Below are 25,463 nucleotides of genomic sequence, written 5' to 3'. Positions count from 1 at the left end.
ATATATAGTTTAATATATGAAGCTAAAGAATTTCTGTGTCTATATGAAACAGTTAAGTGAAAATTACAGAACTGCACACAGTAATTTTCAGTTTTTTTATTCCTGTACCACTTATACAAAGTTCACACACCTCGGTGCCTATCAAACCAGCAATGTTTCAGTAAAACTCATCCTCTATGAATCTGTGAATTACTGTATGTCGTAATGGCGCCAGCACGTGATACGCTGTACCCCAGTATTTCTCTTGCTGCAAAGCATCTGGCAGAGTTACACAGTCACAAAGTCAGACAGAGATACACAGTTACACAGTTAAATAGTTACATAGTCACAGAGAAAGTTACACAGTTAAATAATTGCACAGTTACACAGTTACACAGAGAGTTACCAAGTTAAATAGTTACACAGTTACAGAGAAAGTTACAGTTACAGAAAAAGTTAAACAGTTAAATAATTACACAGAGTTACACAGAAAGATATAGAGAAAAACAGTTACTCAGTTACACAGTTAAACAGCTACAAAGTTACACAGACTTACACAGTTAGAGAGTTACAGAGCCTTGCTGTGGATATGAAAGGAGAAAGAGCTGAATGCGCCCCCCGCCTATGGAGTGCAGATCATCTCTGGAATCACAGGTATCAATAATGGCACTGAAACACCTGTATTGGGAGCAGCAGCACTTTGTTCAGCAATGCCAAGTGGTACCATGAACCATTCTGGATCTAAAGCAAAGGAAACAAAGGAACATGTGAAAGTTCAAGGCAATTCAGTACAGTATTCACCTTGCTGTGTGCGGCCTCTCCGTCTCTGTGTGTGTGTGTGTGTGTGTGTGTGTGTGTAAATGTATAATATATATACGTATATATATATATACATGTATTATATATATATATAAATGTGTAAATTACTAATAAATATCAATATACACTCACCGGCCACTTTATTAGATACACCTGTTCAGCTGCTCGTTAAAGCAAATATCTAATCAGACAATCACATGGCAGCATCTCAATGCATTTAGACATGTAGACATGGTCAAGATAATCTGCTGAAGTTCAAACTGAGCATCAGAATGAAGAAAAAGGTGATTTAAGTGACTTTGAACGTGGTATGGTTGTTGGTGCCAGATGGGCTGGTCTGAGTATTTCAGAAACTGCTGATCTACTGAGATTTCCATGCACAGCCATCTCTAGGGTTTACAGAGAATGGTTAGAAAAAGAGAAAATATCCAGTGAGCGGCAGCCAACAAATCTGCAGCAACTGCGTGATGTTATCGTGTCAATATACACCAAAATCTCTGAGGAATGTTTCCAGCACCTTGTTGAATCTATGCCACAAAGAATTAAGGCAGTTGTGAAGGCAAAAAGGGAGTCCAACCCGATACTTGCAAGGTGTACCTAATAAAGTGGCCGGTGACTGTGTGTGTGTGTGTGTGTGTGTGTGTGTGTGTGTGTGTGTGTGTGCGTGTGTGTGCGTGTGTGTGCGTGTGTGTGTAGAAAAATATTAATAAATGTGTAAAGTGAATTCCACTATTCACCGTACACTTGTTTGCTGCTGTCCTTTCACCTGTGTTGCAGAGCAGGAAGAGCACAGAGGTCCTGGAGTTAAAATCACAGAAAAGGTTCATTTTTTACACATTCAAAAGTAGGTGGAGATGAGGCCCTGGGAGGCGCTATTGCTGGTGTTGTCCGCGCAATACTGGCGCGGTGCTGTAAGGGGAAAGAAATACCTTTCGTTGTAAATAAATATTTAAATATACAAATAAAAATAAGAAATATTTAAATATATAAATATATTCTCATCACGGTCACAAATGTGGAGAGAGTCTAGCTTGTGCTCCGTCTACAGTTCATACAATTGCTTTCCAGTGCAACTTGTTTCCGGTGCAAAAGAAGAAATGTCTTAATTGAGGTTTACACACCTGGTCAAGTCGAATAGTTATTTCTTCATAAAGCAATCCAGGTTCTCCTTTGAACGCGAAACTAAATTCAAAGAAGAATACACGTCTGTATTTTCCCACAAGCGTCTACTCAATAAATGTGAAATTTCTTCGTAGCTTCTCTGTGCTGTAGAAATAATTACTGCGTAAATTCTTCATTTACTGGTTGGCTACAATACAACGAAATGTGACATAAGGGACTTATTACCTTTTAATAGTGAGTTAATAATGACAGTTGAACTTGATACAAGAATATAGACAGACTCAAAAGTACCTAAGTTTTATAATAATAATAATAAACCTTTTTCCAAGTTGCCTTAAAATTTTAGGTAATGAACTTTACTGTGAATTTACCACTTGTTTGTTTGCTGTATGCATGGTAAAAGTCCAATTGAAACACTGTGAATTGTAAATTCGAGTGCAGATCATCCGACACGAAGTGTGTTCTGTGTATAAAATGAGGTAAAGTTGGAGGCTCGCGCCACTGTCCAGTATCGCCCATCAACCGTTTTTTTGCCTCCGTCTGAAAGTACCAGTGGTGAGAAGTGGCGCTTATTGACGCTTCGAGAAAATCATTCCAATAATTCGGACAATGAATCCGCAGAATGGGTGGTGTGAGATGCGCCGAAGCTGGGTGCCGTTGCGTCCGTGTGCACGCGCTGTGTGCGTGCGTGCGTGCGTGCGACCGCGCGCTGCGTCCGCTGCGTCCGCTGCGTGCGCGCTGTGGCACTGAGGCAGGTGTGCCGGGCGCCGGCGGCCGAAGCGAATGAGGGAACAGGCGGGGGGGGGGGGGGGGCGAACCGCTCTACGTAACGAGGCACGAGCGCGGACCGCAGAGCTGAACTCACTCAGTCATTGCGCGCTCGCACCTCCTCAGTTGGCGCGCACCTCCCGCAAGCGCGCTACCTGTGCGTGTGTCCGCGAGCGCTCCGTGGCCATCGCCTCCGCGTGACACTTGGCGCTACTCTGAATGGTGAAGGTGAGCGCCTTTGCGGCACGATGCTGGGAACGGTGAAGATGGAAGGACACGAAACGGCCGACTGGAGCAGCTACTACGGCGACGCGCAGGAGGTGTGAGCTGCGCTCTTCGTTCACTTGCTGTCTGCTACTGCTGTACTCTGTTACTGTACTGAACTCGAGCGAAGGGCGCGGAAAGTAAGAGGGGCCGAGTGGGACGAAAGTGTTTGCTTTCTTTAACATGCAAAAAGATCATGTCATGTGTCCCTGCGAGCAGCGAAGACGCGGCTGCTACTCAAGTTGTGGCACAAGTAGCGCGCGAGGTGCCGCGGCTGAAAGGCGAAGTGAAGGAAAGTGGAAGAAAGGATAGGAAAGAAGTGGAAAGTGGAGGAAACCCGCCTGGTGGCAGCAGCGCACTCACATCACTCGTTTCCCGAAATAATAAATGTTCGCGGACATTTAGAATGATCGTCCGCCTGGAGCGAGTCGTTTCACTGTGAAAACGCGTGAACGCAAATGTACCATATCGTGATCGCGCTCCTTCCGCGAAGCCCCGTTTATTGCACTTTTAAGGAGAGGGAGTGTTTTCCAAATATCTGTGAAAAAAGACTGAGTGCTCTGATAAAGCAGGCGTTGGAGAAAAACCATATGCTCTTTTGTTCTCGGCATTTTCGTTCTTCTATCTGTCCAGCTCTTGTTTCGGTGAAAAAACGAAGTAAACGTGTGTGTACATGATGCGTTCTTGCCATACATTCGTCAGATCATTGCCGGGTCACATTTCTAAAACCGCATTTAAAACTGTTCAAAAACAGCCTTTTCTACATATGCGTCAATCTTATCCCTATATTCTCGGTCGCGTGCCGTTTTTACCCCATTTATAATTTAAAGCTCGCAATTTAATTTCCTGCTTCCACTGGTTTCTCTAGTAATTCAGTGGCTTCATCGCTGATTCCCGTTTTCTCCGTATTTATATTTCAGTTTAAACTATTCCAAGGAACGCATTTAACAAACACGAGTGATGTTACATGTTTAAAAAGCTGCCCTTTATTGCGCACAAATCCTCCGCTGATATAGAGACGCCGATGTATGAAATGGCAACTTTTCTAAGTGTCACTTGCGCAGTAGGCAACCGCTTCGAGACGCTGCTCATCTGTGAGAGTAGGGATTGTTAATGCTGCAACATTTGTTAAAATGTAACTTTCACAACGTTTTCTATGCCTTTAAAGACGTGTTCTCTCTATTGTAGGTTTATTCGTCTGTACAGAGCAGCACTATGAATACGGGACTCGGTTCTATGAACAGTATGAACAGTTACATGGGTATGTCCACCAGTGGAAATATGACGAGTGGCTCCTTCAATATGTCCTATGCGAACCCTGGCCTTGGAGCCGCGCTCAGCCCCGGGACGATGGCAGGAATGCCAGCGAGTGCCACGAGCGCCATCAACGGAATGAGCAGTGGGGTCTCAGCGATGGGTGCCACTCTTAGTCCCAGTAATATGAATGCCATGTCTGCTCAGCAAGCCTCCATGAATGCCTTAACTCCCTACTCAAGCATGAGCCCCACCATGAGCTCCATGGCATACGCACAGCCCAACCTGAACCGGGCAAGGGACACGAAAACGTTCCGAAGAAGCTACCCTCACGCCAAGCCGCCCTATTCGTACATATCCCTCATCACCATGGCCATCCAGCAGTCTCCGAGCAAGATGCTCACCCTCAGTGAGATATACCAGTGGATAATGGACTTGTTCCCTTACTACCGTCAAAACCAGCAGAGGTGGCAGAACTCCATAAGGCATTCCTTGTCTTTCAACGACTGCTTTGTTAAAGTTTCCCGGTCTCCGGATAAACCAGGGAAAGGCTCGTACTGGGCCCTGCACCCAGATTCGGGGAATATGTTTGAGAATGGCTGCTACCTGCGTCGGCAGAAGCGCTTCAAGTGTGACAAAAAGTTGTCTGCAAATAAAGGCGATGGAAGAAAAGATCACCCGAGCAGCTCGGGCTCACCTGCTAATGACAGTGCTAGTAGTAAGGGTGGCCATCTGGACTCAAGCTCTATCTCCAGTTCCAACCAGTCGTCCAGTCCTCACAGCATGGACCACTCTAGCAGTACTGCAGCTTCAGAGTTGAAAAGCACTGGGCCCTCGGTGCACCCAGTGTCCAGCACAGCCACGGTCCTGTCATCCATCCCTTTGCCCCAGCACTCAATGTCTCACGAGCCCCAGCTGCACCTCAAAGGAGACCCGCATTACTCTTTCAACCACCCGTTTTCCATCAACAATCTAATGTCTTCTTCAGAGCAGCAGCACAAACTGGACTTGAAGGCATACGAGCAGGCTTTGCAGTACTCCTCCTATGGGTCTGGTATCTCCTCCAGCCTGCCCCTGGGTAGTGCCTCGGTGGCCGGGAGAGCTGCCATGGACCCCTCCGCAATAGAGCCTTCTTACTACCAAGGTGTGTATTCCAGACCTGTTCTTAACACATCCTAGTTTCTTATGTCACTTCCAGCACACTTGAAGAGAGACTGAGAGAAAAGATTTTATTTTGCGTGCACTTGGTGCATAACAGACTGTTACTTCAATGTATAATCATGTTTATGTGTAAAATAAAGTATAAACTGTTGTGCCATTTGAATGATTGTATATCCCCTTGGAAATGATTAAATGTGTTTTGCTAGTGTATTTAAAATAAACTTTGAGCTCTGTAAAATAATGGTGTATAAGCCCCAAAGCTGTAGTTACCACAATAAATGTCTCCGATGTGTTACAGTGCGCATGAATGAAGGTCAAGGTTTTGTGGAATGTAAAAAGAAAAAAAGTAAAAAAATCTGAAAAAAAAAAACAAATCTGTTTCAGACGTTCCATTGATAGATGCTGTCATTTTACTAATTGTTTCGGTTTTGTTTTCAACTTTTGACAAAATCATATATATATCACGCATATACATATATATCCGTGTGTATACATACATATGTATGTGTGTATATACATATATATGTATATATATGTTCATCAACCGTGAAATGCATTATTATAAATAAAAAGGTATTTCTTTATTGAGCAAAATCTCAGTCTTTTGTGATATTTTGAAAGCCATATGTTTATTTGTGAATATAGAAGCTTTTCATTTTCTTTCATATACTTTTGTTTTGCTTTTACCTATTTCTTCTTCTATCCGAAGTACATAATTTATTTTTGTTAAGGGAAACATAAAAAGTGCATGGTTTTATCTTTATTTAATCTACTTGTTATTAGAAGACTGTCAGTAAGTCAGGAATGTTTTTGTGGCGTATTTAGAAATCGTCTTTATCTGTCTACCTACTATTGTATAAATAAATATTACACAACAAGTGTACTGTACTTATAGTCTTAGTTTTTAAACTGCATTGATATTTTTCATCAGTGTGATATTAAATATTATTTACCCAATAGCACAAGTATTACTGAATAATCCTTTTTCCTTCCTTTCTGGGAAAATCTGTATTGCGTGGGTCACTGTTTGTATTATATATTATAGAAACTTTTTTTTTAATTATTTGTCACGAATGATCCACTATATGCTGCATTTAATGCATGATTTTATGGCTATTTTTTGGTAATTAAAAGCCCAACTCTGTGGCTGGTCTCTTGGTTTAATTTAAAACCCGTAAAAGGAGGAAAGTGTGGTAAAAGACGCAGCGCTCAAAACAGTATTCAACGGAGAGGGACGCGCGCGCGCTTCCCGACGGAACGGATTTATGAACAATATGATGGAAAGGCCAAATCATCATCTTTCAGTCTCTTGTAACCTACACGGAGGGCTCCTGAACCTGAACAGATTTTACTTTGATCATGGTGTTTTGTCGGCACACATTTTGGCTGAGTAACCGTGAAATGTGTTTAATTATCGCGTAATTGCCCCCCGATGCGCAAATAAAACGGACAATCGAGTGGAGTTTCGGCTCAGCCGCGAAATGTCGAGGAGGAAAAGACTAGGAAAATCCGCGTGTCGAGCGCGCACGCCTTCCGAGCCCCTCGCGTTTGTCCCACGCGCTGGAGATCCGCTTTATGAGGAACGTGTCGAGGGGGGAATAAAGACGTACAAGTGTGGAGTCGCGGCTCACACTTCTCACGCATCTCGTCACGTACATTCTCTCTAGACTACTGTAATTCTTTTACAATCATTTCGAGACGATAAAGGCTGGCTTTGGTGGCGCGCGGCGATGAGTGTTTTTCTCATTCAAATACGCTTTTAAAATACTCGTGCACGGTGTGTGTGTTTGTGTGTGTGAGTTCGTGTCTTCCGCCGTCTGCCCGACTTAAAGTGTAACAAGGATCCGAGGAATTTTACATGACTCGGCGCGTATTAAATATGGTCATTAAGGCGTATTTAACACGCCGCATTGGCTCCTTTTATTGCGTCTTTATTTTTCCATGATACATATACTTCAGATATTTTCCAAATACGTCGCCAATTCGGAACTAGGAGGAGCGCGATACAACAATCAGCTCTGCGGCCAGAAGCTCAGGTTCGAGTGGCTGACGACGGCAAAGTTCGGGCTCGCAGCGCGCGCTCCTCAGAGACACACTTACCGAATATTATAATTAATAATAGCGAATTATTAGCGCGCAATTCAAACGCGGGGAAACGCAGCGAAAGCGACGAACATATTACATGGGGCTATATGACAAATAATTTGTTTTGTTCTTTTTTATTGCCTGTATTTTATTCGCTCACAACAAGCGGCTCTGGCACTTATTGATACTTTTTAATAATTAAAAAGAAAATAATATTTCAATTTATACGCTTCGAAATGTCAAGTTGCCAAATGTTTTCAATTAACGTGGTTAAAATTGAGGTTGTTAAAATGACAAAAATATGTTTTTTCGATTACATACACTTATGATCACTTATTTCGGTAAATATTACTCTTGTGGCCGTACGAACGTTTGTTCGATGTTCAAATCACGCTGAAAATTACGCTGTTTTATAGGATTTATTTCTGTAAAGGACGATGGCTTATTTTACATGGATCAATTTTACATTATTGGAAAAAAACGTATTTTTACGCAAAGTAAAACAGTTCAGCGAAGCCAAGTCTGTTGAAGTATTAATAATTAAAAAAATGCATTAATTTACTAATAAAAAATAGTAACTTGATTTTCTCAGTACCTCTTATATCGTACCTAGCACCATTTATATTATTATCCTATATCAACCACTGAAATACGTATTTTAGTTGCAGTAATTCAGCTGTTTATTTTGTGTACACACAAATATTATGACATACATAGGTGGCACTGAAAATTACCTTAAAACTATTTATGTGGGTAGCGGGTAAATTGGACATTTTTCTAATAAAACCGTAGCATAATGACGTTTCAAATGCATATAAATGGGTAAAAATTACAAGTAATGTTTTCAATTGAAATATTTAATGCCAGGCTCGAGAAATGCTCGCGTTTTACTTCAAGCACCATGGTAAAGACTGTACTAGTTCCGAAGCGACGAGCCCGTTCGTTGCGCTTGCTGGAGCGGAGATGTGTCCTCGCGCTCGAGGCGCGAGCGTCTCGGCCTTCAAAGTGAAAGTGGAGAAGCACGAGGGCAAGAAGCAGAGAGGGGGCAGCTTCCACGGGGCTTTCGACTTTACGAAATTCCCATTTTTATGGGACATTTTAATTTGAAACCCCTTTGCATCGTAAACATTTTTAATGAAACGCTTCAATGTTTTTTTATTTTTTTCGACACTCTCAAAAAATTGAGACACGTTTTGCATATTTCGAAGTGCTCAAATAATCTCAAAACGCGTAATGCCGCTATAATGATCTGCTCCGTAGAGATATAAATTGCGAAATATCCATCTAATCTCTCCATGTAATAGAGGTGTTAAAACACATGTGAAATGCTCTCATGTTTTAACTATGAGAATTCGGCGACATGCCGGAGGTGGCATTATCTCGTCAACGGACTCGGGCTTGCTGAAGATGAGAGAGAAAAGAAAAAAAATCATATTACGACACGCAATTATCATTGTAACGGTGCTGCTTCGCGGAGACGTTGCGCGCGACCACTCGATCGCTGCGCGCCAAATGTGTCCAGCGAGGTGGAGCGGAGCCTATTAATCGGTGACATATGTTAGCAGCGGGCAGTGGCGGCGCGGACACACACTCGCACGCACTGTCATTCACTCTCCCTCACTCATTCGGCCTTAAGTTCTTTCCCAACTTGTGCGCCATTTCTCGACTCGCCATCAAAAAGAAAGGCAAGGCGCAGGCAGCTCTTTCTCGGCCCTTATGGGCAGAAATGCGGAGAACAATGCGCGGCCCTTTTCACTTCAAAAGCGGCCATCAGCGCGGCTACCCGTCGACCTTTCTTCGGCGCCCTTTCATTGCGAGTTGAGAAAGGCACTACAGGGCCAAGGCGCTCCTAATACCTTTTGATGGGGATTGAATTAATTATCTCCAATAACACAATTGTGCCGCGCCGACGAAAAGAGCAAAGCAATAGCCCTCCAGCAGTAGCGGAGAGCAGAGAGCGGAGCGCCGAGGCCGAAGAAAGGGAGCTTTGAGCGCGCGAGCGAGCGAGCGGGGAGGGAAGGAAGGAGGGAGCGCGAGATCTCTATCCGGGAGGAGAGCAGCTTTGCAAGCAGCTGCTTTTCCATTAAAAATGATACGGAAGAAGTTTATTAGGGCTTTGCGCCCGCCCCCCCTTCTCCTCCTCCTCCACCGCCCGCAGCACGCATGGTCATCTTGGTGGTCCCACGGCCGTGTCTTCATTAATCCGTGGGCCACGCCGCATGCACGAGGCCCTACACACACGCAGCTCCTTTGTCACTCACTGTGCTTCGTTCCTGGTGTTTGCGCCGAAACGCAAAAAAGGCAAAAGTGGAGCAACACGCATATGCGGACACACACGGTATGCACCGAGTCACACGGCGCGAGGACGTGTATATAGCTACAGAATGCAGAAGTGCACGAACAACCGGGGGCGTAGTGCTTAGAGTAATTCGGAGGAGCCACGTTCCATTCACACCTCCTTCTGAAAGTGCTCCGGTAAAAAGTGCTGCATCTCGCGGTTAATCACAGTAAGAGGCTAGAGGAAAGAAAAAAAAAGTTACTTCAAGTGCAGTGCTGGCACCAGGCTCAACTCCTGCTCCGGCAACTCCTGATATGTTAGCGGGGGACTCAAGACCCTCCACCCCCCGCGACGCCCGTAGCCTCAAGGGCCTTAAAAGCACTCTGTTCTCTCACTTTCACGCGCACATCCATCCATCCATCCATTCACTGAGGCAGAGTGACACGTTTCTCCAGAGCGACCGACGACGTGGAGCCTCTTAGGAGTCGCTTCCTTCCCGCCCCCATTATTACAGGCTTCATTAAAACACCGAAACACGGAGAGATTTGATAAAAGTGAAGTTTCGCGCAGGAACCTCGGACTAGGTTAATATATCAAGTGCGAAAGTTACTTTTTGAAGCCGAAGAGCGGCGCGCGTTTAGGCCCGGATTGTTGTGCCACAAAGGCGTGTTGATAGTGGAGTAAAACGTGCGTGCTGAATACACGGGTGGGTTGATGGAGTGCATTAAAGAAGAAAAGGCCTTCACAGATCTGGTGTCGTTATGGCAACGAGATCAGTCACGCTTTTCTCACACGGCCATTCATGGTCGGGCTGCCGGAACACGTTTTTAATTAAAGCCCATAAAAACTTGTTTTGTACTCCTGTCATCTCACGATCGGTTTTCATAACGGTTAATCGGGACCCCCAGAGCACCCCCACCCCTCCCATACAGCCCTTTGAGGCTCGCGCGAGCGTGGGACGCGATCCTTCACAGCGACGCGCGGCAGAAGCCGGAGCAGAAAAAGTCTCCGACTCGGAATGTCTGTCTCTCTCTGTCTGTCTCACTGGGGACTTTTCGTCACCAAATGAAAAAGAAACAAACGACTGGAAAGAAATATAATAGGTTTACTTAAGAATCACATTTCTGCAACTAAGTCTCTCTTTCTCCTAATGTAATGTAATGCACAAATTGTATTTTCTCTGAGATGTACGTCGCTTTGGAGGAAAGCGTCTGCTAAATGAATAAATGTATTATGTAAATATAAATGTAAATGAGCTGGTATCACTTTTTCCATGAATTCGCAGTCAGAATGCACAGAGAAACACACACATTCCTGTGCAATATCTGACAGGTAATCGCGACGCTACACTAAAGTAAGATGAGCGGTCCGGGTACAAGATAAAGATACTATTTGTGCACTAAGCGCAGCGAACTTTTACTGCGCTTAAGGACAGTGGCGCCGTGTGGAACAAGTGGGATTAGCGCGGGATTACAGCCGCGGGAAGGTAAGGAAGGAAAGGAAGGGGACACAGGCACGGGGGGATAGGAGGACACCCAGGTCGCCGCGTCTCCACGGTGACGGAGGCCGGAAGAGTCGAGAAGCTGCGAGTGCGCTCCACACACCCGACACACACCCGACACACACCGAGCGGGTTAAGAAAAAAAAGAAGAAAAGAAACCTTTTCCCCCGAAGGACATGTGTGAAGGTCACCTCACCGACACGGTACAGCAGTGTAAATGACGTGTTTTGGCGCAGCTCTTCGCGAACCTCGACGGACCGCCGTGACTTTCACTCCTCGGCACGAGGAGCGCGCGAATTGACCGGGGGGTCGCGCGTGACAAACAGAGCGGAAGGGCGTGGCCGTTCAAGGGCCTTTTTAATACATCTATTTATTTTATTTTTTGATTTTATTTTCCACCGATTTTTGTTTGGTTTCCATAAACATCCACTGTTCTCCACACGGACTAAGGAGTTGAACACATTCTTGTCAATAAAACTGCGGAAAAAAAATATGATTTTCATCATGTTCATGAAATACGAAGCCATTCATTGCTTAATATGAATGTATTGCCAAGGAATAAATTAAATTAATTCATTAATAAATTATTTCGGAATAAAGATGTATTTCTGTAATAACTCGTTGAATAAAGAACTCGTTGTGAATTTGTTTTTACCTGTACTGTACTTACATTAGCATCATTCGGATTAGCAGAAATGTTTCTTATTTTTAGTCTTCAGTCTAAACAATATTTTTAACCCGTCAGACCCCCTTGTCCGCAATGTCAGTTGTCCCAGACTGTGTAAAAGGCTCCTGAACGGCATATGAACTGTACTTTATTCGTTTATCATAGGAAATAATCTTTGCATTTAAAATTAAAAGATCGACATTAGCGTTCTCAGTATAATCGAATGACCAGGAGAAGACCAACAAACTACGGGATATAGCATTATACGTGGGGGGGGGGGGGGGGGGGGTGTGTGCAAAACGACACAATTCTTCTCTGGCCAGAACACACACACACACACACACACACATTACACCTACTCTATCAGCCTTTACTGTCGAACAAATTGTGAGGCGCTACTTGTTGAGAAGCAGTACTGACATATTAAAATATGAATATTAAATACTAGCAATATTTTAAATATTAATATTAAACAAACAAAGAAGCAAATAGACGTTATCTGAACATTTACTGCAGAAACATAATTTCACCAACTGCGGGAGGAATTCAGAAAGCAAAATTAAATTAACGCCGAAATTAACGTTTGGGTTGAAGAAGGACTTTTGTAAATTAAAGTTTCATCTTTAAAACTCCTTTCCTCAAAAGAAACAAACGGCACATGTTGCTAAGGAAAATGAGTATGCTTGTATTTCAAATACTAAATGTCATTACCCCAAGCAGAAAAACAATTTGAAACAAGGATAAAACTGTAATGGAAAATGCGGGTACATATATAAAAACAAAAAGAATGGTAAAAGTAAAGTTTCACATTCAGATCACAATACATGACAGTAAATAAAATAAAGTAGCATAACTAAAATCAAGGGCCTAGAAAATTTTTAGATGCTGTGAAGGGGGGGCGGTTGTAAGAAGACCAAAAAATAAAGGAAATTGGGGAAAAAAGAAACGAAGGAAAACGCAGTGAGAAAAATTAAATGTAACTGACATTTCAAAATTTCAGAAACGATTCCAGAATTTATAGGTATTTCCAAATCGTATTTTTTGTTGCCGCCATAAATTACGTAGTTCAGTTTGATTTAGAACAGTTGCGATATATTAAGATAATTCAATAATGAAATGAATGCAATCAATTAATTACATGAAAATGCCCAGAGCCTACAGACACCAAAATCAGAAAGAAATGTACTCTATATGTATACACTAGATGGAAATTGATGACATTTTCAAATTTAAAATTTAGAACTATCAAAGTCAGAGACCTACAGAAAAAAACAATTTCAGTGATAATGTGTCTAGATGCTTTGCAAAACGTGTGATAAAAAATCCCCACAACAACAACATCAGGTATGAGAGGTGTTACAAATTACCACACTTACCAAAAAAAAAAAAAGAAAAAAATACTTTTCCTTGAAGCAAATTACCTTACTGGTGTATGACAGTGGGAACTGCTATACTTCTCATTACATTAAAGTATATCAGAACTGTTGTCTGATGAGCACTTTACATTGGAAGGGGGGACTCATGACATTTTTTACAGTAACAGATTTTTATTGCTTTTAAGAAGTAAGAAGTGAAACATATGGCAACATGTTAAATAGTGAAACATCCCAGAATTCAGAAACTCAGCATTGCTAGACCCAGTTAAGAAGCAAGACATGTAACTGGTAGTGTGAAATCTCAATTGTATTCCCTTTATTTAAAATAATAAAAGAGACAGTCATAGTTGAATGAAATCATCACTGTTAATGAATTTGTACACTTGAGACCATCATTCTTGTCAGCTTAATGGTTCAATTGTTACAAAATACAGTTCAGCATAATAAATTTCCCTTGTAAGGCCTGTTTTGAACATTAACACAAGGACAACAGTAAGAAGACAATCAATGAAATGACTGACTGAGGAAATAAACAAGCAGCAATACAAGCACAGCAGCCCAGTGTTAAACATTTATGATTTAGTTTGATCTGAGCCTGGAATGTGAGTTGAGTGCACAACTTCTAACAACTGTTTGCTGAGTTAAGGCCGCCATGTTTACACAGTGTTAAATACAGCAGCCTGGTGACCAGATGTGGCTGGGCGCAGAGTTCGCTGGCCGATCTCATCTCCCACCCTAGATCACTGTCCTGACACTGCCCGTGCCAACCTTCTTCCTTAGAACCTCCACCAGCCGCTCCAACCTATGTGCCATGGGGCGGGGAGAGGGGAGAGAGTGGGGTGAGAGAGAGAAAATGGTGTACTTTTTGGGTGGACATCCAACATAACAACACACTGTTGCAGAGCAGATGGGAACTGGATGTGGACACTTCTTGAAATAAAACGAGCGAAGGAGCCCCCATTCATCTCCTACTGCCCATTACTTACATACTCAAAACATTTATTTTCCTTAGCGTCAAGAATGTGTGCTGTTCTTGAGAGCATCTGTAAGGCTGTGCTGGTGGGTCAAGACAAAGACAAGAGTGAGAGCTTGAGGAGTGACCTGAGCTCTTGACCCTCCAAAGCCTGCACTGGCAAGGTGAGGAGAACACGTCTCGCAAAGCATACGTACAACTTGCACACATAGTCCCGCTCCTCAAAATTGACAGGTTCAAAGATGACAGCTCAAAACCCTAGTCATGGTGTCTATTTATTCAGATACCCTGATCACAAAAGCAACATTACTGACTTATCAAAACACCTTTACAGCCCTGTAGGTGAAACAGCCCTGCCTCCACAGGAGGATCATTTCTGAATTTGTCATCGGTGCAAATAAACGAGTTTCATCTCAAATATTGAAAGGACATAGATTAATCAAATTACATTTAATTGAACTAACATTTAAAAATATTTCTTAGATCTTTGCTAAATGGGGAAAGAGAAGAAAGTTTAAAAAGACAGGTTAGATAAACCTGAAGAGTAGAGACGCCACAGTACATACACATAGAGACGTTATTAAGCATGGAGAAGTACGGTGCTGCAGACAGAGGAATCTAGCGTGGAGGATTAACCACTGCAAAACACATGACAGGGACTCATTTCAGGTGATGATTAATTCTGGAAAATGCAATGAAGCCACTGATGAGAATTCCTCCATTCACAATGCTTCTATTTGCTCGAGCAGTTTCACGTCTTCATAAATGCAAAACTCGGTGACACTTATGAAGTGGGGAAAAAACTCCCAGTGTGTTTTAAATTAGCATGGCAAGCCAGCGCTATAATCCAAGTGTGCAGCAGGCTTCTTTCTATAGAGGATGGATTTGAGATGTGTTCAGAAATGCTTTATTCTCATCTCCAAAGAATCAGTGCCAATATCAGGGAAGTCAGGCAAAGAGATGTGCTGCGAGAGGGCTTAATACAAGCACGCCCTCCTCCAAGGCAGTGCTTTTCGCACACTCTTTCAGAAATATGACATTCACAAATGTATTTTAATTATATGAATAGCATAGGTGCTTGGTGTGGCAGTTCATTGTCTGTACAGAGTTGTAGGTATAAAAACAAAACATTTTTTGAAGAGTAACAAACATCTTACAAAAAATGCTGACTTGTATAAAGCCACGATGGTTGTAATACATGCAATGCAAACCTAAGGAATTCCTAACTGTTGTTTAATGAAGGATTATTGTATGCAACTTGAATGTAACATTTCAAATTGCTTTTTAAATTTTGTGAGGTAAAAAAAAATCTTTTCTTCAGCATGTAACTTTTTTCTTTTTATGGAAGTACAGTACTGCTGCCATGGGAAAGGACTGTGGGGAGACCTGGACTGCAAATGACATTTATGTTCAATCGTCCAATTCATGGAGGTCATGATTTTGTGTTATGATGAACGTGATATTTTATTCCGTCATACAAAGCAGAGGAAGATCTGAAACACCAAACGCTAAGCATCATCAGGGGAAAAAAAAACACAGCGACAAAAAAAGGATTTGAAGAAAAAGACCATGGCGCAGCAGCTGGGTGTGGCAGATGATGCGCCAGGAGCCACGATAAGATTTTTCATTTCATCATCCAACATGAGCACAGGCCTCTCTTACATGTAGGTCCCCTTCTTTCACTGTGGGGCTCCTCGTAATGGCGCAAATACACAGTCACATGGCAAACCTTCTTCCTGGGGCCAAACAGTCCGCTGCACTCAGACCTCGCAGGTACGAGGGGGATCCGTGTGCCTGGAAATGGAGAGCAGTGGGTCCTGACCCACACGTTGCCTTACACTTTGCCTCCAGCCATTTACGCCCGTGTACTGGTTTGTGCACGACGACATGGCGCTATTGATTTATTGGTAACAAAGTGCGCTGTGCATACAGAAGTGGACGAGCTAGAGCACGTGGAACAGTGCCTCCGCTTGCTTGTGCTGGAATACTTTAGAATTTGGGGCCAAGAAAGCATAGAAAGGTCACACACGCTGAACTGGCAGGGGAAAACTACAGACGTAAAAGCACGGTTGGTACACAAGCATGTGTGTGCGAGTGTGTGCGCGCGTGCACATACACAGACAAAGTAAAAAAAAAAAAAAAAAAAAAAAAAAAAAAGCCTGCTTGTCCAGCCGAGACACATTTATACAGAGACATTAAAAGAGATTCTTCCTTTTCAGAGACATGTCCCACAAACACATGTACACTTCCTCCATCTGAGAAATAGGCTCCCTTCACCCAAACAGCCAAACTGCCTGTGGAACTGCAAAGTGCACATGTAGACACAAAGATGTGAGCACACTTACATGGTGGTTTTGTGTTTATGGCTTTACATGACACAGTGCTCCTTCGCACTTAATGTTGATACTTAGCTTCATCACATCGATTTAATTAGCAAGCTCCAGATTCAGAGGGGGGTTGTCCAAGGTGTGCCTTTGTGTGTGTGTGTGTGTGTGTGTGTGTGTGTGTGTGTGTGTGTGTGTGTGTGTGTGTGTGTGTGTGTATACGCACACTGGGGGAGCGATTTGCAGTGTGCTGTTTACAGAGCAGGGCAGTAAACCCCAGACAGTCATGCCAGTGAGGTGCTGGGAAATGTATAAATCCTGATTAGGAATTCAGTGTATTGCAAAACTAACAATTATAGCTGGAATAATACAGAGCAAACACAGGAGACACATTAACGCTAAAACAATGCCATATTTTCCAGAACGTTTTAAAACATGACAGTGTCTCAGTGTTCCAGGCCATTTTTACAATGCCATTGCTACACTTAGTTGAGAGACCCCCAATTTTCGTCCAGGCAGTTTCAGATTCTCCTGACACAAGGCAATGGGACGGTGGTCGCACTTGATCAGAATACAGACATTCATCATGCATTCTAATTTGAACGACAAGGGAAATATGTAGGAATACATTTTACAGAAATCATTAGAAATATTACTGCTAGCTTGTTTCAAAAGTACTGATATCTCATAGATACAAGATATGCGTGCGCGCACACAGACACACAGACAAAAAGAAAGATGAGAACAGTTTGTGTGCAGCGGGTCAGTAAGAAATTCATTTTGCACCACAATACAGTCTCCACTACAGCACTGTGGGGTCAATTACAAGTTGCTCAGCAGTGAGTCCATGTGAGTAGCAGTAAAGGATGACGAAGGAACACGCCAGCTAGGTCAGCCAGAGCCCATCTGCACACCGCCTCTTCATGAAAGGGCCCTTTGTGTCCTTCTCATGGCCAAGTTTGATTCGGCAGGTCATTAGACATTCTGTTCAGCCCCTCCGTCAATGGAACTGCTGCCCCGGCACCCAGATGCCACATTCCCGCCTGCCTAGCGGCTTCCTCCCGCCAGCCGGGCCCTCGTACCCCCCAGCCCTGCATTTTTCACAGCGCAGCGCGATGGGCGCCTGTGAAAGAGCTTCTTCGGCAAGCCTGGGGCCCAGGGCATAGTGCCGGAGGGTCATCTCTCATCTCGATGTGAGTCTCTCTGATGCTATCCCTGCTTCTAGCTGGGAAAAACTGTGCAGGTAAATCACGACAGCGCATGCAGTTTAAAAAAAAGAAAAAAAAAAAATCTACATTCACATTGTTTGAACTTTAAATGTTTAAATTTAAAACATCTAATTTAAATAGAGAAACATACCTTTCTGTAATTACATATGAAGCACATGCTTCCACATTTGCACGTCACTAATATCGGTCACGTTAGCATGTAAAGAGCAAAGCCTCAGACTGGGGTCCAAGTCTGGGGACACTAAGTACCTGCTGGAAGGAAGCACAATACAGCACTCACGCTAAAGTGTCTCATGCACTGCTGGTCAAGTACTCTGTTTCATAACATTTCGCCTACAGTACAGGTTTCATTTTGGAGTGTAAGGACCACGCCTCATGTACACATGATGACACACACTTCAGGTGCACTGAAGGCCAGATGTCTGCATTCATGCTCAGATATCATTTTCAGTGTTGTTTGTAACTTAATTACAACAGGCACAAATGCCGCACAACTGTAAGGAAATACACAAACGCTTCCATTTTAGTGCCACCGAGGATGTTTCTCACATTTCAGCCTTTCTAAAATCCAAAAATAAAGAGACACCCATCACATTAATGAGTTATCAAATGTGTTGTATTTTCCTATCATCAAATAGGTATCTAAAAAATAAACGAGTCTCAAACTGTATCTGAACAATGTAAAAATTATGAGTGCAGAAATGGTTTAGGTTGTGTGTGTCATTGCCTTCCGTACTTTGGATGAATAAATGTGTGTCTTTAAGGCTAACGTATCAGTCTATCGCACAGAACACACACGGGAGCCACAGACAGTCGAGAGCGAGGGAGCAGAGATGCTGGGTCTTTGAAGTAAAACACAAATCCTTTCCAAAGGGACTTTTAACACAATACCACAGCACTCTCTTTCTTCACTGCGAATGTGAGGGAAAGTCTGTCCAGCATTTTAAACTGTCAACCCTAACCCTAACCCCAACCCTCAATCCCTGCTCAGTCTGTTAATTCATCACGCAAACAGATCAGCCAGGCAAGTTTGAGCTAAGGGCCTGTTTGCTTTGTGTGGGGAGCCCCAGTGTGACTGTGGGAGCGGCATGTGAGAGGCTGGCAAGACAACAAGACACCATGAGCTTGGACACACCAGAGGGAAGGCACTCTTAGGCTGTGTGTCTGTGTGTGTGTGCTTGCGGGACCTGATCCATGGTGGGTCAATGGGAGTCGGGAGGAGGGGCCCACAGAAAAGCAGCAAAGCAATGGTAAAGTCATGTTAATATTGAATGCGATCCAAAAGGAGCCTGGATATTACCAGGGCCTAATACACATACTGCTTTAGAGATGTCTCATAGACCTCCAATTCACAATGAGTTACATATCATGCCAGAGATTCAAACTGTGTGTGTATGTGTGTGCACGTGCACTTGTATAAATTGTTTGAAAGGAGCGTGCATCATATCCCTCTATTCGGGAGTCAAACAAGCACTGAGTGCCAGAGAGGAGCAGCATGCGAGCTCACACATTGTACGTACATCTGACCATGCCGTGGCACACAAACGTTACTGCACGGCCACAAATGTTTGTCAGCCTGCGAGTCGTGTGCGCTTTCTGTTTGGCAACAGGACAGCAAGCAAGAGTAACAGAGGGAGGAAGAGGTCCTCCCTGTGAGCTACATAATTTTCCAACCAGGGCTCCTGAAGCATGATTTGAGAGTGCTTAGAAATAACTTAAATAAAAAAAAAAAAAAAAAAAAAAACAAAAGAAAAAACACGACAGTCTGGCTGTTATTCAGATCTCTTGACTACAAATCAGTACCGGAGTGACAATTGAGAGATCTGCCACTTTTAACACTTGGCTTCTGCACCTGATACACACACGTACGTGCGCACACACGCATACGCACACACGCATACACACACACACACACACACCACTGTTTGCAGCCAAAACTGTCGGTGCAGACAGGTGTACCAATTTAGGGGAGGGTGGACTGGCCAATCCCAGATTGGCACAGCAACAATCTCAACCTTAATTGGTCAGAGAAAGACCATGTGGGGACGATACACTACTGCTTTTTCACGTCTTCGAGATGCTTCTCAGGCAGCAGCTAAATTCAAGGTTAAGGGATCTCAATAATGTGGGTCCTAGCTTGCGAGGCGTCCTCTTTATCGCTTTGAAACTTTGAGTCTGTAGTGAACAGTTTATGTTAAACCTTTCAGTTGTTTCTGTAGTTCTATGACACACCGTAACATACAGCCAAAAACAATGCTTAAAAAACACAGCAACATCTCATAAAAAGTTTGAGCAGCACAGCAGTGTGCTGAGAATAGGAAGGCAGCACAGAAAAAAGCACTGGATGAAAAAGTGCCCCAAAAGAATCAATAGATTCGGACATGTTAGAGACGGGCAGGGCAGAGCACAGCACGTGAGAACCGTAAAATATTAGGGCAACTTGCACTCAATGTTGCAGCTATGCTGCTCGAGGATATGGCAGCCCACAGAAAATAATTGTATGACTGTTGTATACTGGTGGCCAACTATGCAGTATGTCACTTTATTGATCTGTGGGGAAAAAGTCCACCTGTCTCTTTAATAAATAGCACAACAGCAGCACAGTGGGTTATGGCAGTGTGTGTCAGCTCTTCTTCCTCACGCTGTGTGTGTAGCTTCAATGTTCTCTCTACACTGGCCATCCATGAAGACAAGAGTAAAAAGGCAATGGTGAAGCATTTTTGTTCCCTTCCTTACCATAAATGAATACAACAAAGGCACAGAATGCAGTTTCTTGGGACACTGCTGGCTGAAAGCTGGAGTATTATAGCACAGTAGAATATTACCCTGCTCCAGAATGATTGCAGAAAACGACAGGACAATTTCAGGTGTGCACAGTATTATTAAAAGTGCAAATGGACATCCTTCTGGAAGTTATTAGAAAGTGCTGCATGATCATAACAGTGACATATTGTTACCTTCTGACCCTGAACCCTCACTCTATGTATGTGGACATATTTGCATTTTTCACTGTATTGTCTCAGTCTGTATGTTGTTGTAACCCTGTGCTGTTTATAAAGCGAATTCATTTTTGGAAAAAAGTGCAAATAGAAATGAGATATGCAGTAATACATTAAGGGCCTCATACGTGATCATTTCAAAAGAGCAATCAAAGAACTTATTCTCAGGTAAGCAGTTTTTTTCCCCCTATGTATTCCAGTACATTTTGTTAGTGTAGTAGTACTTATTTTCTACACACAGGTGTGCAAAGAACAGAATAAGGACGTCGCGCCCAGGAGCATGTACAAGACATTCATGCTTACGTCCACAGATTACACCCCTGCTTGACAGTATGTGAATGCTATAGGGATGGTCCTTATTATTTATAAAGTATTAAAATAAACCTATAAAATCTACATCTTACGCTTAAAAAATGAATAAATACTTTTCATTTACACATCTGATTTACAACAAGCCACATCTGATTTTTTTTTTTTTAATGTGGGGAACTCTTTGTCATGACTGTCCTCAAAACTGTGTTAGTCGAGGCGTGAGCTGACTCCACATATTCAGTGGTGCTTGAAGGACTGTGTCCTTGTATCCCTTCATTTTACTAGTCATTATTTAATGAGAATCAGTGTTTCTCATGTGACAATTATTATTATTATTATTTTTATTATTATTATTTTTATTTTTTATGGAGCGCTCTTCTCACGCAGTGACACAGCGCTTTAACACAGGCATACAGCAAGAAAAATTGATACAAAGAAAGAAGACAGTCAACTAATGGCTACCATAATGAAGAACTTATTATAGAGCTATAAGTATACCTACTGGCCACCGGGGAAAGGAACAAAAACTCCCAACTTAAGGTTGAGGGAGGAAAAAAAAAAACCTCTGAGGGTCCACGGGCCAGTGGTTGCCCACCCCTCCTGGGCATTCTAGAAAGTAACAATTTGTAAGCCAGTGTTTAATAAGTAATTATAATGTTGGTAAATGGCATCTTGGATCCCCAGCTCGGCATGGAACGTCTCGATCGTCATGGCAGATGGACATCATCCTCTGTCAGCACAATAGGTGTGTAATGACCAATTCCATGTGTCGCTTTAGAGGAACTTGTGTGTGTGTGTGTGTGTGTGTAGTAGAAACACTGAAGTAGTGAAAAGTAGTGTAAAAATAAGTGAACCCCAAGTTGCTTTAAACCAGGTAGGTAAGTAGAATCAGGTGTGTAAACCATAATCATTCATTTATTATAAATCTAGGGGGTGCGGTGGCGCAGTGGGTTGGACCGGGTCCTGCTCTCCGGTGGGTCTGGGGTTCGAGTCCCGCTTGGGGTGCCTTGTGACGGACTGGCGTCCCGTCCTGGGTGTGTCCCCTCCCCCTCCGGCCTTACGCCCTGTGTTGCCGGGTAGGCTCCGATTCCCCGCGACCCCGTATGGGACAAGCGGTTCAGAAAATGTGTGTGTGTGTGTGTGTGTGTGTGTGTGTGTATTATAAAGCTATAAGATTTAACATTGAGACTTTATAAGTTTATGTGAATATTTTGTATAAGAATAATCGCCACCCCTATAGGATTCATATACTTTCAAGCAGCCTTGTAACTTTAGCTTATCTGACACCAGAAGGGACACCACTACTTTTCTGGTGGAATTCAGTGGCGTTGGATCCCATACAAGGTGGGAAGAGGCAAACAAAGACTGGGAGGACAAGGAGAAGAGACTCACTTCTGCACTTTGTCTTTTGCTTCCCTCTCAGCATCTTGGGATTGTTGCAGCTGGCTCTGGATACTCTGGTACTCGGAAGAGAGCAGCTGGAGCTGTCCCAGGAGCTGTTGGTTCTGGAGGTGTGCCTGTGACGCCTGGGTTTCACTGTGCTGGGCTTCAGGGATGGAGCTCGATGTGCCCTTAAACTGCTCTATCACTGCAGCCTCCTGGGACAGCGACTGATGCTGACTGGGGGGACAAAAAAAACAACATACGCTGTAAGTCTGACATCTGAGGATGAAGTCACTGGATTCCTCCAAGAAAAAACAAAGCTCTAAACTCCATCCTGTAGCTGGCCTGTCATTTATTTAACGCCAGGTATTTTCTTTTTAAAGTGCATTTCTGGATGATAAACTGACAAAAAAGTGCTTTGTGTTACAAGACCTGTAATCTTCTTAAAATTATCTGCATCACACTATAAAGACTATATGCCTGGCTCAAATGACAGTTCACTGCATTTTACTGTGAATTACACTAAATTTGTTACATTTCATTTTATGATTTGCTGGGTGTTGTTGTCACTGCTGATGTCATCACAATGCATACCCCGGCAGGTCTTTAGTCCTGGTAATCAGTCCAGGTCCTCTTAACGTTTTTTTTTTTTTTTTTTATTTCATATGACTTCTTCATTAAATTCATTTCACTGGTCCACTAAGGCTGCGATTCTTCACTTTTAATGTCACTGTCGTCTTCCCCCACCTTACGCAGTTAATGCTTTCAGACTAATTGGTGAGACTAATCTGTTGTTTCTGTGTATGTGTGTTCCTCTGTTGTGGTGTATAGATGGGAGAAAGCACCTGATTTACAGTCAAACTTAAATGCATTAACAACTACAGTGCTTAGTGTACATTTTTAACATAAAACACAAAACATGCTGTGTGACACGTTCATGAATCAGCTTGGTTTTTCTACAGTAATTCTGCAGTACTTTGATGAAATACACTACAGCAGTAGTTGGGACTGAGACTAGCTGGAAATCTTCAAGTTATAATTACATGTTTTCCTAGGCCAGCTGCTGGCCTGAGTACTTTCTGAAAGCCGCAGGATCATGGCTCTCCAGGAGCATAGTTAGCCACTCCGGCAGCAAGCCTTCAACTACACACACACACACACACACACACACACACACACACACTTTCGGAACCGCTTGTCCCATACGGGGTCGCGGGGAACCGGAGCCTACCCGGCAACACAGGGCGTAAGGCCGGAGGGGGAGGGGACACACCCAGGACGGGACGCCAGTCCGCCGCAAGGCACCCCAAGCGGGACTCAAACCCCAGACCCACCGGAGAGCAGGACCAGGTCCAACCCACTGCGCCACCGCGCCCCCAGCCTTCAACTATTTCAGTAAATTTTAAGTTAAAAACAAGAACCAAACTCAAAACCACAATGAGTGCAATAACACAACTGAAATATACATTTATTCATTTATCTGATGCTTTTCTCCAAAGCAACGTACAACAATATTACGCTACTTACAATTAGTTACCTATTTATATTTATACAGCTGCAAAGTTTTTTACTGGAGCAATTTTTTACGATAAGTACCTTGCTCAGGGGTACGACAACTGGAGGGAGACTCGAATCTCGAACTTAAACAAAAGCCCAAAACTCTTAACATTCATTTTTTTTCTCCTACAGGATTACAGTAATGAGGCCATTCGCACGGTTGCTGAATTATAGTATCATGATTTATTGTTCAAAAAGACTTGGGATAATTGCCTTGCTCAATAGGTATGCAACTGGCAGTGGGAATTGGACCTGTGACCTTTGGGTTCAAAGGCAGCAGCTCTAACCCTAACTCTACAGACTGCCTCTCAGCTGCCCCCCAGCTTGATCAAGGTACTTGCCTTAAAATTTCTCTAGCAGAAATAACCCACCTGTATAAATGGTTAGAACTTTGTAAGTAGTTCAGTATACAAAGCTAAAAGTAAGTCATTCTGGAGAAAACATTAACTAAATACTGTAAATAAGAAATAAGAACACACTGTATTAAAGGAGTAAGCAACATTTAAAAGATGTTGTTTCCCTATAACACAGTAAGTGGCTTAAGAATACGAAACGATGCATTAGTAGGAGAGCAAAGAGTTGAGGTCAGTGGCGACTCAGTTTGAACATGTGCACATTAAGTACTGGGGAACAAGAACATGGTGGTCTATCCTTTCAGGTGTCAGCAGTGGACAAGGCTGTGGTGCAGCTCGTGAAATAAGAGTCTGCAAGTTGACCTTAACAATCAGACAAATCAGACAGTTTACCTGTCAGCATGAAATGTCATTCTGTATAAACACTGAGTATCAACAGACAAGTTTAATATTCAAACGGAATGTCAGTACAAGAAACAATATCTGAGGTAATAATACCATAGAATGTCAGTGGAATACATTACCATACAGTACTACACTGTGCACTAAATTGATCGAAAAGCATGAGGAGAGCCTTAGACAGCTCCTTAAAGGGAGCGAAGATGGGGGGCTTAGGAAAAAAGAGGAGGCAAACACTGGCCCTGCTAAAATTCTGCTAAGACAATTCACCAAAATACTTCCTTTTAGACAGACACTTTTTACATTTACTGCTGTTTAGCACAGGAAATACATTAACAACAGGAACTGCAGTAAGAATGCATACATTCCAAGGCGAATTTGAACCAAGTTCTGAATGCACAGCCCAGGTGCTGCTAGGCAGCAGCTTTACATGTTATGCTAACTTTCAGCCAACTATTAAACAGACAACGTATTGCCACTTTGGTTGTTCCTCAGAAAATGCAGCTAATCATTTGGACACCGCCCTTCAAAAACAAGCTTACTTTAAAATAAGGAAGTACAAATCAGCAATGATGATAAAAAAGACAATGCATTTCAAAAAATGTCTTCCTCCCCAAAATGCAATACGTAATTATGAATCTCCATTGCAAGGGGAAAAAT

At 42.9% G+C, this 25,463-nt stretch overlaps 2 protein-coding genes and 1 long non-coding RNA gene across 7 annotated transcripts in view; 1 reads left to right on the top strand and 2 right to left on the bottom strand.

Moving 5' to 3' along the window:
- Window positions 1–1,601: 1,601 nt before the first annotated feature.
- LOC108941462 (uncharacterized) lies at window positions 1,602–11,504 on the bottom strand. The gene is made up of 3 exons (XR_001966631.1): window positions 11,428–11,504; window positions 1,920–1,980; window positions 1,602–1,707 (listed from the first exon to the last, which is right to left on the bottom strand). It is a non-coding gene; the product is annotated as an uncharacterized LOC108941462 (long non-coding RNA).
- foxa1 (forkhead box A1) lies at window positions 2,787–5,826 on the top strand. Its single transcript, XM_018764133.2, has 2 exons — window positions 2,787–3,008; window positions 4,141–5,826. The coding sequence occupies exons 1-2, from the start codon at window positions 2,937–2,939 to the stop codon at window positions 5,383–5,385; spliced, it is 1,317 nt and encodes a 438-aa protein (XP_018619649.1). The 5' UTR covers window positions 2,787–2,936; the 3' UTR covers window positions 5,386–5,826.
- A 1,912-nt stretch (window positions 11,505–13,416) lies between the features above and the next one.
- The window catches only part of mipol1 (mirror-image polydactyly 1), a 69,261-nt gene continuing 57,214 nt past the window's right edge, over window positions 13,417–25,463 (bottom strand). For all 5 annotated transcript variants that reach the window (XM_018764085.1, XM_018764082.2, XM_018764083.2 and 2 more), the window contains 2 exons: window positions 22,504–22,731; window positions 13,417–14,076 (listed from right to left, as the gene is read on the bottom strand). In XM_018764085.1, the coding sequence (XP_018619601.1) occupies window positions 14,010–14,076; window positions 22,504–22,731 (295 nt within the window). In that variant the 3' untranslated portion in view covers window positions 13,417–14,009. The remainder of the gene's footprint in view (window positions 14,077–22,503; window positions 22,732–25,463) is intronic.

Source organism: Scleropages formosus, chromosome 15 (genome assembly GCF_900964775.1).
Source record: "Scleropages formosus chromosome 15, fSclFor1.1, whole genome shotgun sequence".
Classification (NCBI taxonomy): Eukaryota; Metazoa; Chordata; class Actinopteri; order Osteoglossiformes; family Osteoglossidae; genus Scleropages; species Scleropages formosus.
The sequence above is the reverse complement of the archived record's forward strand: the minus strand, read 5'-3'. Positions and strand labels throughout refer to the sequence as shown.